Raw genomic sequence first — 12,723 nt, 5'->3', positions numbered from 1 at the left:
CATAACACACTCAAAAATAGATTCCCTACCTTCATTTGCTTCTGGCCTGGAATTCTTGATAAATGCAGAAAATTTAGCAAAGATGTCCATTCCAGCAGTGTTTGATTCTGGATGTTTTGGTGAAAGCTTTGTGTACCTGAAGAGAAACATATATACATATATATATTTGTATATGAATTTACAGTGTTATTTCAATTGCAACAATGGCATTGTACCATATAAGTTGGGCATATTTCCTTCCAGAATGTTTTATTACTGATGGCATATATTTGCATCATCGCTTTGTAGCTACTGCAAGCTGGGAAGAGCACAGTGGCAGCATAACTACAACCTTGTTCCTGTGTTAAGCACCTGAAAGAAACAAACATAACATGCTCCAGTGCCCTTCCCAGGGCACATGGGAGAGAGTTCCATCTGCCTGAACTCACAGGAGTCATTCATTCAGTGTCAGAGGCCATCTGAAATTTTGCCAAAGCAAGCAGTGGCCAATTACATTATGCAAGAAGTGTGGTGGCTTAGAAATGCTGCGTTACCCTCGTAATGAATTCCACAGATTTGCAGAGTTAGCACATGGAGCTCTGCCCTCCCCTGAGAAATATTTAAATGGATGCAACTTTTTAAAATACGTTGCTACTTGAGCAGCAAACTGTTTAAGAGTTTTGTCCAAGTACCAGATCTGCCCATATTTTTGACAAGCCTTCAGAAACATGTTTAGCGATGAAGCTATATTCCAGAAAGTCCCAATATGCACATACTGAGACGATTTCAGTATTTCTTCCATTAAAAAGGGGGATAACCCCTTGCTCAACTCACCTTGGAATAAATATGGGTACAGCTAAAATTCTGATTTAAGCTAGTTGTGAAACAGTGACTGATTTCTAAAAAGCTATCAACCTGGACACTAAACACCCACCTTGACATCCTAGGGTCCACTCATTTTAGCTGACCCTCACAACCAGTCACCGTTTGTGATCGCCTTTTGAAGGTGTGCCAACAACTCTAATGCCCAGTGTGACTGGGAGAGCAAATTCTTTCCCTTCTCTCCCAGCAATCAGGCTATGCAAGCACTGAGCCACAGAGGTGCTGGAGAGCCTCAAAGCTCTGCAAGATGTCACTGGCACTGTGCCACTTAAGAGACACAAGGTCTGGGAGACTCCCTCCTCCCTCCCTCCCTCCCATGAGGCAGTAGAAGGATGAAGAGGGGGGAGGAAATCACTCAGACCATGCAGAGAGGCATCTCATTGCCTTCAAAGTCTGTCCAAAGTTCAGCATGAGGACAGAAATCTCAGGGGATTTCTCCAGAATTAAAGAGAAGATACCAGTTGCAGGCAAATTTGTGGGCCATGTTGGAAAAGAAAAATACAGTGAATTGGTTACTAGTCTGTATGGAAACCACTGCATTTCACCTTATGAAATTCAAACAGAACAAGAACACCCCTACGTACTCTTAAGGAGTTTGTAAATGCTAAGGAAAATTATTGTGGAAAACAAGACTTTAAGCAAAGAAGATAGACTTGGTTTTATCCCAAGTATCGGCAATATCAGTAATGCCAACTTTATGTTGAGTTTTAAGATGGCAATCACTGGTGATCATCAATCCCCTTTGGTCTCTCCTTTTACAAGGGAATGAAGACACAAAGACTCTCTTCTGTTCAGACCTGCTTCCCAGTCTGTTGCGTTTAATAATTTTCAGGTCACAGAAATGCTTAACCAAGAGTTAACTTTCGGATCCGATCCTTGCTCACCCTAGCAGGAAAGAGCAATGCCAAGAGTGCAATAGCCCAGGGGTTTGGTGAGAAGTTTGATGGGAAGGAAGAAAAGGGGGGAGTCAAGGCAACGAAGAAGCTGACTGGTGTGGCTGCACGACCTGCTTGGCTGAAGCAAACCCCATGGTCAGAAATTTGAAATCTTATGCATTTCACCTCTGTTGCACAAAGATACAGCTTCGATAGGGTAGGAACAGCTTTTTGGCCCTAAGCCTATATTAATGTACAGTTGCCATCTCTTATTGCTGATGAAGTAAGCTTGCAACTAACTTGCATAATGAGTACATAGCAATATAGAGGATTAAGCAGTACCATCCTGAGAATTGTCAAAGACCACCACCACCAAAACAGCTTTCTGCAATACACCTCCCCTCATTAGTGACACTTACTTGGGTGGGCAGAGGACATCTTCGAGAAATTCTTCAATTTTGTTCACATCCGTCTTCACCTCATTGTTAAATGTTATGAAGGGCGGGTGAGTCCCCGGTGCCAAGTTCTGAAGGTCTGCAGGTTTCCTGCAAAAGTAGAGTTGTCTACATTAAAATTTCAGTATGTTGAGCAATTCCGGCAGAGTCATGGTTAGTGCTATCAAGAACATAAGAGCCTGCTGAATCAGGCCAGTGGGCTGTCTAGTACAGCTTTCCTGTTCTCACAGTTGCAAACCAGCTACCTATAGGAAGCACACACAAGCTAGATATGAGCACAACAGCACTCTCCCCTCCTGTGGCTTCAAGCCACTGACAATCAGAAGCATTACTGCCTCTGGCCATTGAGGCAGAGCACTGCCATCCTGGCTACTGGCCACTGATGGCCTTACCCTCCATGAATTTGTCTAATCCTCTTTTAGACATAAGGCAGTTATGGCCCAAGCACTCTGCGGAAACCATTTTTAACCTGAGATAAATTAGGAAAATTTAAGACATGGGGGTGTCCCTGAGGTAGAAGTTGGCTCCGCTGGGAATCCAGAACTCCAAGGACTTTGCCAGCAGGTTTGATAGAGCACAACGTATCCAACCAGAGATATGCTGCACAATTTTACTTTTAAGGACTACGTAGTAAAATCTTCCAACTAATTTGGAAAGCTAGAAATGTCTTTATTATTCAAGCTGGGAAATGGTTTATAAACCTGTAAGAGAAAAAGCACCAAAATTATGATTAGCTCTCTGTGCTTGCACTTCCATAGGATGTGTCATATTCACCCATAAGCTCACTTTACGCTTTGCATTGCACATTTCTTAGATGCATGCAGGTAACATTTAACGTGATGCATCCTATCTGGCTCATGGCGGGGGCACAGCTTTGGCTAACTGGATTTTTGAGGTTCCACCCACCTACACCTAAACGCATCTGTATGGTGCCATGAAGACTGCATTCTGCTGATACAGGCTCTGTTGTCTTAATCTCTGTTCCACAGGAAGTACAACATACGCACACAAACAGGCTAACACGGAGAGAGGAGCTCCATTGTGGGGGTTGGTCTGTTAAGCCAAAACACATTTAGCAAAATGTACAAGAGCAGGTTATGACATCAAATTTGGGACTAGAGCTACTCCTCTAGGGGAAATATTTAGTTACCATGCTCCAGCCATTAATCTTCCCTCCAACCGACAGTAACACTTCCTAGCTCTAAACAATTTCACCACCCAGGGCAAGTGTGGATTTGTTTGGCACAGTCCTATTTCAAGAGACTGTAGTGGCAGTTAGACCTGCAGGGGGAAAGCAATCCAGGCTCCTCAAAGCAGACACTCAGCTGCCATCAAGCCTGCTTCCTTTTGGGGCAGGCTGGGCCTCCTTTCCCTCAACACAGACTTAAAGGAATTCCATGAAGGGGCAAACTACTTTGGAAGTTTGTGTGCACTGGGGAATTCAGTGACAGTGAGATCAGACACTGAGAAGTTTGGACTTTTTAAAAGGGGGAATATGGGAGTTATTGGAGGAAAGGTGCTGTTAGTGGACATAGTGAAAGGAACATTAATGTTGTGGTTGCAATTTTCAGTGGTGTAAAAAGGCTTTAAAAGGAGATCAAAGCAGGAGTAGAGAGTGGGAGCCTGTATAGAGGGGTAAGCTGCCTTGAACCACTGGGAACAAACAGGCAGACTATACTGTACACCTGAACAGGATTTTCAGTCAACATCCTGCAGCAGGTGGCTGCTTCCAGTTTTGTGAGGCAGGGGCAAAACCTCATACATTGGAGGAAGCTGTTGGCACTGCTGTGGCCTTTTCCACTTTCGCTAAATAATTCTGGTTGTCACAAAGCGAATGAGTCTTACATCAGTACTTTCTGCTGCAAAACATGCAAAGGGCAGAAGTAAATTGTGCATATACACATCTTTAAGTCCCTACATATATTCCTTCGGGGGGGACCCCAATTAAGCTGGATTTCTCCACATGCACATAGCTGGGCACTTAATGTATAGACACATGTCTTTTGCTTCCACACTTCGTGCTAACACCACAATAAAGTTTAGCTGATGCTTCCTGCAACAATAACGTCTAGCACTGCCCTGGATTATTGCCCATTTGAGGCACACACACAATGCCCTTCTGACCTGTACCACCTACAATGGGAAACTCAGAGACAGCACTACCAGTAAAGTGAACCACCAGAATGGATTTGGTGTAAGAGAACCACCTCCCCACCATCATTCCAGTGGTAAAAATCTGGCAATCACTCAGTGATGCAAAAGACAAAGTACAGCCTTTCATGTCCAGCTTAGCTGACTTTCCCACATTTGAGGTTCGGTGAGGGATGCTCAGTCAATCATGAACTGACCTCAGCACTGCACTTTGCAGGGTATTAACTCAATATTTTAGTATGCCAGAAGCACACAAGATCTTCACACAAAACCAGTTTTAGAATTTAGCACTGAACGAGACATGCAGCAAGCAGGACAGGCAGAAGCTTGGTACAACAAATGGCCTGAAAGGCCATGGGGAGCTGAACAGATGTATAAACTAACAAGCAAAACTAAAAGAGGAAAAGAATCAACACAGGGCAGCCACCAGACCTCTCCTCTGAACAGGGGAAGCTTCGAAAGCAAGCACAGCCACAGCTTGATGTCTTGCCATTATTCCCATCTGCTTAGAGTTTTCAAAGAATGAGAAAACAGGGCTCTCCATAAAACAAGGTGTCCCATGCCAAAGCTAGATTTAAGTTATCAAAAAGTGCTGATCAGCCACTGCTTCTTCACCCCAGGATCCAAGGTATAAACAGATACACCCACATATTATCAGAGACTGGACTAATTCAGCCATCCTACAACTGTTACCTTGGGATTCCAGCCTAATTTTTTGCATGCTAGGGTTTGTTTTCATATCCTCCACCTCCACCTCCCGAGTGCTAGTTTGTTTAATAATTTGGAAAACTCCAAAGCTTACTCAGTATTTGGGAGAGAATTTTGTTGGTCCTACCTAAAAAGTATTGCCTTAGCAATAACAGGCCTTTCTTTTACACACTAGTCATACCATTTCTTGGTAGATGAATTTTGTGCAATGTTACACCAAAACCACTATTCAGTAATTCAGGAACACAGGAATCTGCCTTACATTGAGTCAGACCACTGATCCATCTAGCGGCTAGTCCAATTCAGCCTCTCCCAGATTTTTGTTTCATGGCAGAGAATAAGAGCAGAACATTCAGCTGCCACAAACCTGCCCTTAACTGTGTGCACACACTCAAAGTGTTCCTAATTTGTCCTTCTCCAAAAGCTGCTGAGATTTGTGAGTCAATTTCATACCTTAAGTAGCTTAAGCTTCAATTAAAACACTGCTGTGTACACCCACAATAATTACAGAAAATTACTGGAGTGGCTCTCCTCCAATTTCTCCCATTGGTTAGAGAAGGTTCTTTTCAGATGGGAAAAATAGTGGCAAATCATACCTTTCAGGTGTGAAGGGTGCATTCTGTTCTGGGAGCAGGCAAGACCAAACCCTCAGCAAATGTCAAAACAAGTTCTGAAAGGGGGGTGGGGCTTCTGGCAAACTACACCCCCTCTCCAAAAACAGGCAAATTAAACCTATTGCTGTCACAATCCCCCTTAAGCATCCTCAACAGAGCTAGTCAGTTCCCTTACAGTTTCCTTTACCCTTCTTCCCTGTTGGCCACACCTGTTTATGTTGCATGTTTGCACCAGTCTAAATGAGCTTTTAGCGAAACACATCTGGTGCTAATGATGTCAAATTTATTATTATTATTATTATTAGGAATCTGTAGCATCTTCTTTCCAAACCAATCCTTCTGGCACCTAGCATAAAACTGAAGCGTCTTTCCACTCTGCTTTCCAATGCAAAGCATTTAGGGTGTTAACCAGAGAACAACAGAAAGTCACTCTGGACTAGAGAATTATGGTCAATGTCAGCTCCCAGTTTAACACCGTAGGTTCAGGCTGTGTGGGTGGCTCCCAACTTTGTGATGTAGAAGCATAGCAAAACCATACCCTGCATCTCTAGGGATAGTCTAGTACTGTTCTGGCTGACGTAGAGGACGTTTTTAAGGAAAGGAGAGAGAATGTGAAATAAGTGTATGCGAGTAATCCTATTACTCAAAAGTGTGCATGATGTCTTAGCCTGGCGGCCTAATTCAAAGACATTGCAAAGTTTGTACCGGTCTGCCTGCCAACAGATACTAGTATACATAATAGGTGTGCAAGAGCCTGAAAGAGCCAACTCTCATCCCATTTACAAAAAAACCTCCCCTGCCTGGAGGCCAATCTTACTCACCACAAGCAAGTGCTCTTTAAGCCTTTCCTATGGCACACAGCTGAAACCGCATCCATTTAACAGGCGTTCCCACCCATGCTGCAAGTGATGCAGCTGTATGGGCCACAACTGCCATGCTGTAACTACTAACTCGTCTTCTGTGCATCCATGGGAAGGGAACCTGTCACTATACCACTATACCACTGCCCCTATACCAGCCTTGTATTTAACAATTTAACTTCATTGTGGGAGACTGCATTGAATTCCATGTAGGGAAGTGAGCAAGCTGGCAGTGGAGGAGGGATGGTTTCTGTGAGAACTGCAGAAGGACAAACAGCCTCTACTGCCAAAACCATCATAGAAATGCAGCAGGCTGGTTAGGGATGGACCCCACCATCCCCTCCATCAGTCTGCTTGCTAGGAGGTCATTTTTGTTTTATTTATTTTTCACTCGTCTGCTCAGAGGTAGTAGCTTACATTTCATTTTTAGTCGGTAGGGCTGTTCCCAAGTGGTGGTGGTAGGTTGGGCAACTCATAGTGTGTGGGTCCCACCATTGACTTAGGTACAGGGCTGGGGAAGTAGCTCCTATTCTCTCTCTCTCTCTCTCTCTCTCTCTCTCTCTCTCTCTCTCTCTCTCACACACACACACACACACACACACACACACACACACTTCAGGGATGGCCCCAAATGGAAGAGGCATCCAATCCTCCTCTGTGACCAGCATAGCATGCAGCCTATTAACAAGTGAGTAAAAAAACCAACAACAAATATATGCAGGTTTACAATTTTTGTGGGCTATTTACACAGTTACCATTTATTTATGGCAGGCCTAGGCAAACTCAGAGCTACAGATGTTTTGAGACTACAATTCCCATCATCCCTGACCACTGGTCCTGTTAGTTAGGGATGATGGGAGTTGTAGTCCCAAAACATCTGGAGGGCTGAGTTTGGCTAGGCCTGATTTATGGCATTGCACATACACCTCTCAACATACAATGTAAAGAACTCAATATTAGCAGCTAAAGCAGTTAAGATACAAAAAACAACTCCAGATAAATTTAAAAACAATACAAAGCAGACACCCACAGCAGAGACATATTCATCCAGCTGGGAAAGCTGGTTGGGACAGAAATGTCGTCAATTGTTTCTGCAAAGTGCAGGTTGTGGGTGCCTGTCGTGTCTCAACAAGAACACTGTTCTATATACTGGAAACCCTGCTCTGATTTACATGCAACAAAAGCCCCAAGCCTGTACCCCATCCTTCCTCCAAGAAGCTCAGAGAAGGATACAGGATTTACCCCAATGTCTTCTAATAGCCCCGTGAGACAGATTCAGCCTAGGTATTGACTGACTTGCTCAAAGCCACACAGGGAGCTCCATGAAGCAAGTAGGGCTTTGAACCTGGATTTCACACATCCGCTGTCTCTTATGACACTGGCTCTCACCTGAGGCAAGCAAGATGGACTGGAGTAGTTGGGAGCAAGAGGCCAGTTCTTAAAGAGACTTAATAAAATACTATTAAAGCCCTAAATGGCCTCGGTCCAGTATATCTGAAGGAGCGTCTCCTCCCCCATCGTTCTGCCCGGACACTGAGGTCCAGCTCCGAGGGCCTTCTGGCGGTTCCCTCCCTGCGAGAGGCCAAGTTGCAGGGAACCAGGCAGAGGGCCTTCTCGGTGGTGGCGCCCGCCCTGTGGAATGCCCTCCCACCGGATGTCAAGGCGATGGACAACTACCTGACATTCAGAAGACATCTGAAGGCAGCCCTGTTCAGGGAAGTTTTTAATATGTGACATTTTAGTGTATCTTTCATTTCTGTTGGAAGCCGCCCAGAGTGGCTGGGGAAACCCAGCCAGATGGGCGGGGTACAAATAATAAATTATTATTATTATTATTATTATTATTTTGTTGGGCTATTACCCAACTCGGAGTGAAGTATAAGACAGAGATGACCAAAAGAGGACAAAAGCAAGTTTTGTGTGTCTTGGGTGGAGGCTGTTAAGCCCCAAAAAAGTAACAGACAACAGTGACCTATGGAACATTGCTATAAATACCCTGGTAAAAAGAACTTCCATTTCTTCCAGGCTAGTAAAGAGGGAGTGGCTCAAGCTGAGAGTCATTATAGCATGCGTCACTTGGTGGTGTTTTGTTTTTTTTAAAGATTCACTGGACAAGTGCCCAGACAATAGGCTGGCCAGAGTTATAAAAAGGCAGCCAATGCGACAGGTTATACATTTGTAACCGACAAGTTCCACTAGGTTCGCACTAGAACAGATGCAAAGTTAAGTTGCTTAACCTCAGACCCAAGTTGGGCAATTCCTTCTCCACAAACCTACAGCTACATCCCTCCACCAATAATCCCTAGTGATCTTAACCTGATGGTGGGACAGCCTCCATTAGCGTCTACAGCAGGGGTAGGGGGACCTGTGGTCTGCCAGTTGTTGCTGGACTCCAACTCCCATCAGCTCCGGTCAGCATAGTGGTGAAGAGAGAAGAAATGGAAGCTGCAGTCCAGCAACCTCTGCTTGAGCATTTAACCATTAACCATCAGGAACCATTGAGGATATGGTTCCTCTAACCCAGGGGTCGGCAACCTAAGGCCCATGAGCCACAAGCAGCCCATGGGGGTCATTTAACTGGCCCACAAGCCACCCCTGAACTGAGCCACGCGCTCAGCGAGTCCCCACGCACTGCGCTAAACCGGCGCAGCACAGCGACTCATTTCCGCAGCACCGGAAATCACACCTGCAGAGATGCTGGAAATCGCATCTGCGCAGGCGCAGATGCCAGAAATCACAGGCAGGCAGGCGATCCAGCCCATGGAGGGATCTCCACTAGAGTGAACCGGCCCAGGCAAGGTAAACCTTGCTGACCCCTGCTCTAATCACTAACTGGTCTACTGTACTGGAGTCTCATCATAATTCTCTCCCATTGCCACTTCAGCAACAGCAGCAGTGAGTAATCACGTGGGCTGACCGATTAAGAGTCAGACTCGTATCAGGTGTCTGGATTCTGCTTAACATGGGCTCAGGGGTTGCAAGAGTTCATTTCTGAACCTCTCAATTTCTATACCTCAGCAGCATCACTAAATGACATAACCAAGTCAGTAGGTTACAACTGGTTTAAAGATTTCTAGCTTCAGGAAACTTGCTTCAATTTAGTGATGGCCACCAACTGGGGTGGCTTTAAAAAATTAGACAACTTTATGGACGACAAGACTATCAACAGCCCCCAAGCCACAATAGCTATGTTCTCCCTTCACGGTTTGAGGCATTATGCCTCTGGAGACCAGTTGCTGGGGATCACATGCAGAGGAAGGGCTGCTGTAGTCAGGTCCTGCTTGTAGGCATCCCATAGACAGTAGCCACAGTAAGAGCAGGCTACTGGACTAAATGCCCCATTGGCCTGATCCAGCAGGGCTGCTCTATTTTGTTTACCAACCTTTCATTATTTGCCAAAGACTCCTTGCAACCTGGAAAGGGATCCTGCTAGGAGCACTCTAGGCTTGCTAGGCCTGTTGGCCTCCACTTTAGCACTTTTGTCATGCCAAATGCACCCTAGAATACAGCATGTGCATTGAAAAGAACATGTAATAAAGTATAAGTAAACTATCATGCATGCTTTCCTGAATCTTACTGCTGACAGAGAAGCTTCCAGACTTATGGGGAATACCAGGATTTCCTGGAACACCATCTGACAAGTACTTGCTCAGGGTTTTGGAGGGGGGGGTTCAGTTCATTTTTAAGAAAGTAGTCCTCAAGCAATTTAAAAAAAAAAATCAAAGCCAAAAGCTTGCCCTGCATTCTCAAACAAATTCTGCACACTGCAGCTATGCTCTGGCCAACAAAAGAAGTCTAATTCTTGCACACAAACACAAGCTACATTCCTGAAGAGGGAAAAGAATGAAGCCTCTGTCTTTACTGACTACAGAGAAGCAGAAAACCTATGAGCACTTGGGGGGGGGCGCTAAGTGTGTCTCCATTTAGTCCACACATATTTTTGCTTGTGGCCTTAGCTACTAGCAGAATTTAACTGGAAATAACCTCTTGTTAGCAGCGCTATATTTAACAAGACTGCACAAAGGAAAAAGCATGTCACAGAACAACAAGCTTGCAAGATTTAAGTTTTTCCTGTGCCCCACAATTGCTTGCTTGTGAACTTTTGTACCGGGAAGAGCCCAGCACAATGTGAAGTCCAAATCCTGATCTCGTTAGCAAAAGAAAAATAAGTTTTGAACCTCGTTAACAGAGCTGTAATACAATACATAGCAGAAGAGCAATTGTGAATAGCTACCTTATTAAGATTATAACATTTCTTTAAAAATATTAAGTGGGTTATAAATGCCTTAAATAAAAATCTCATTCAAAGAAATGAGCACAGAAGTACAAAGATGGCAGGCAACCACACTAGTCTGAGCTAAGTCGAAGTCATCATTCCCTTCAACAGGCACTCAACTAGCTGAGTTTGCTATCAATCTAGAAACAAAAACAGGGTCACCCCACCCACCCACAAAAAGCTATTGGGTTCTACATACCCAAAACCTCTAGGCAGGAAAAAGTTTCTGAAGGAAGCACAGGCTGAAATGGACCTGTGAGCTTCCAGAGAGTTGAGTCTAAAGAAGGAATACTATAGTAACTCACTTCATTGTCTAAAGGTGGAATTTCCAGATTCACACTCAATGCCAGAGGCAGGATGCTATCTTTGGCAGGGAGGTGGAGGAGAGGCATGCTGCTGACTAAAAGCCTCAATTTTCCCATTGTGCTCTACCGGCAACTTTTTGAAACCTGCCCCAAGAGAGTGGGGTTGGGTGGGCAAGAGATTCTAAATGAACTGTATTATTAAAGAGCAGCTGAGATAGAATCACAGAAACGTAGAGTTGGAAGGGACCACGAGGGTCATCCAGTCCAACACCCCTGCAATGCAGCAAACTTTCAACCCAACGTGGGGCTTGAACTGAAAACCCTAAGATTAAGAGTCCCATGCTCTACTGACCTGAGCTATCCTGCATGCTAATAGATACAAGATGTGAAGAATAGAAACAACCAAGTCTTGTAAGTATCATGAAGACTGACGTATTTTGTTAAGGCATCATCAGCTTTTGTAGACTTAAGAGCCCATTCAATCAGCTGTGGTGGGGGTCAGAGAAGTGGGAGGAGAAGAAAAAAGGGAGGCAGTTGGTTTGCTTGAGCCCTTTCTGAACTATACAGAGATGTTTCAGGAAGAAAAAGTGATACTGGACATCCTTCCTAGACCACCCCTCTATCTCACACTACATAGCAGTAAAAGATTCAAATCTCAGGTTGCCCACACCTGAACTCTCTAGTGCTATACAGAATAGGAGGGGAAGGTGGGAGAATAAAAAGGCATGCTTTCCTCCTTCATGACCATCCTACCCCCACAGAAACCTAGCCTGCATACACACCATACATTTAAAAGCATGTTTTTAAAAAAGAGGAAGAATCTTGGGAACTGTGGTTTAAGACTGCTAGGAATTGTAGCTCTGTAAGGTGTAAAGACAAAATCCTTTTACAAAGGATATGCCACAGAGGCTGTGCAGATGAAGAAATATAATTCATTAGCTTTTGACAGCCCCTATTCATGCAGGTTATTCAGAGAATTGGAGTACAGTGGTACCTCGGGTTACATACGCTTCAGGTTACAGACTCCACTAACCCAGAAATAGTACCTCAGGTTAAGAACTTTGCTTCAGGATGAGAACAGAAATCATGCAGCAGCAGCGCAGCAGGAGGCCCCATTAGCTAAAGTGGTGCTTCAGGTTAAGAACAGTTTCAGGTTAAGAATGGACCTCCGGAATGACTTAAGCACTTAACCCAAGGTACCACAGTACTTTTACATCTTCCAATTTTCCACATAACATATCCTTGCTTCAGTTATTATGTCTGATATTAACTCTCCGATACAGAGGTTTATAAATCTTCAAGATGTCAAGAAAGTAATCGCACAGGATTTATCTTCCAGCAGCAGCAGCAGCAGCAGCAGCAGCAGCAGCAGCAGCAGCTAGAATCTACTGTGTAGGAAAGAAGACCCTATTACTTAAATCTCTCAAAGATAACCAGATATAAAGTAGAAATGTAAGGGAGTGTCATGTTTCCTACCTTTTCAAGTCAACTGTTGTTACACTAAATACCACTCCTTTCAGCCAAAGAATCATGAAGAGTCTCTGAGAAAAGGGGCAGTTGCCTATGCTTTCACCATCACTTCCAGCCTGCGAAAAGAGGAGGGAAAAACATTAATACA

At 44.4% G+C, this 12,723-nt stretch overlaps 1 protein-coding gene across 1 annotated transcript in view; it reads right to left on the bottom strand.

Moving 5' to 3' along the window:
• The window catches only part of CLIC4 (chloride intracellular channel 4), a 47,052-nt gene that overhangs the window by 11,446 nt on the left and 22,883 nt on the right, over window positions 1–12,723 (bottom strand). The window contains exons 2-4 of the mRNA XM_081921535.1: window positions 12,582–12,691; window positions 2,156–2,281; window positions 30–136 (exon numbers count right to left, since the gene is read on the bottom strand). Coding sequence (XP_081777661.1) covers window positions 30–136; window positions 2,156–2,281; window positions 12,582–12,691 — 343 coding nt within the window. The remainder of the gene's footprint in view (window positions 1–29; window positions 137–2,155; window positions 2,282–12,581; window positions 12,692–12,723) is intronic.

This window comes from Podarcis melisellensis (genome assembly GCF_964234715.1).
Source record: "Podarcis melisellensis genome assembly, chromosome: 8".
NCBI classification, from domain to species: domain Eukaryota; kingdom Metazoa; phylum Chordata; class Lepidosauria; order Squamata; family Lacertidae; genus Podarcis; species Podarcis melisellensis.
Note: the sequence above shows the minus strand (reverse complement) of the source record. Positions and strands in the feature narration are given on the sequence as shown.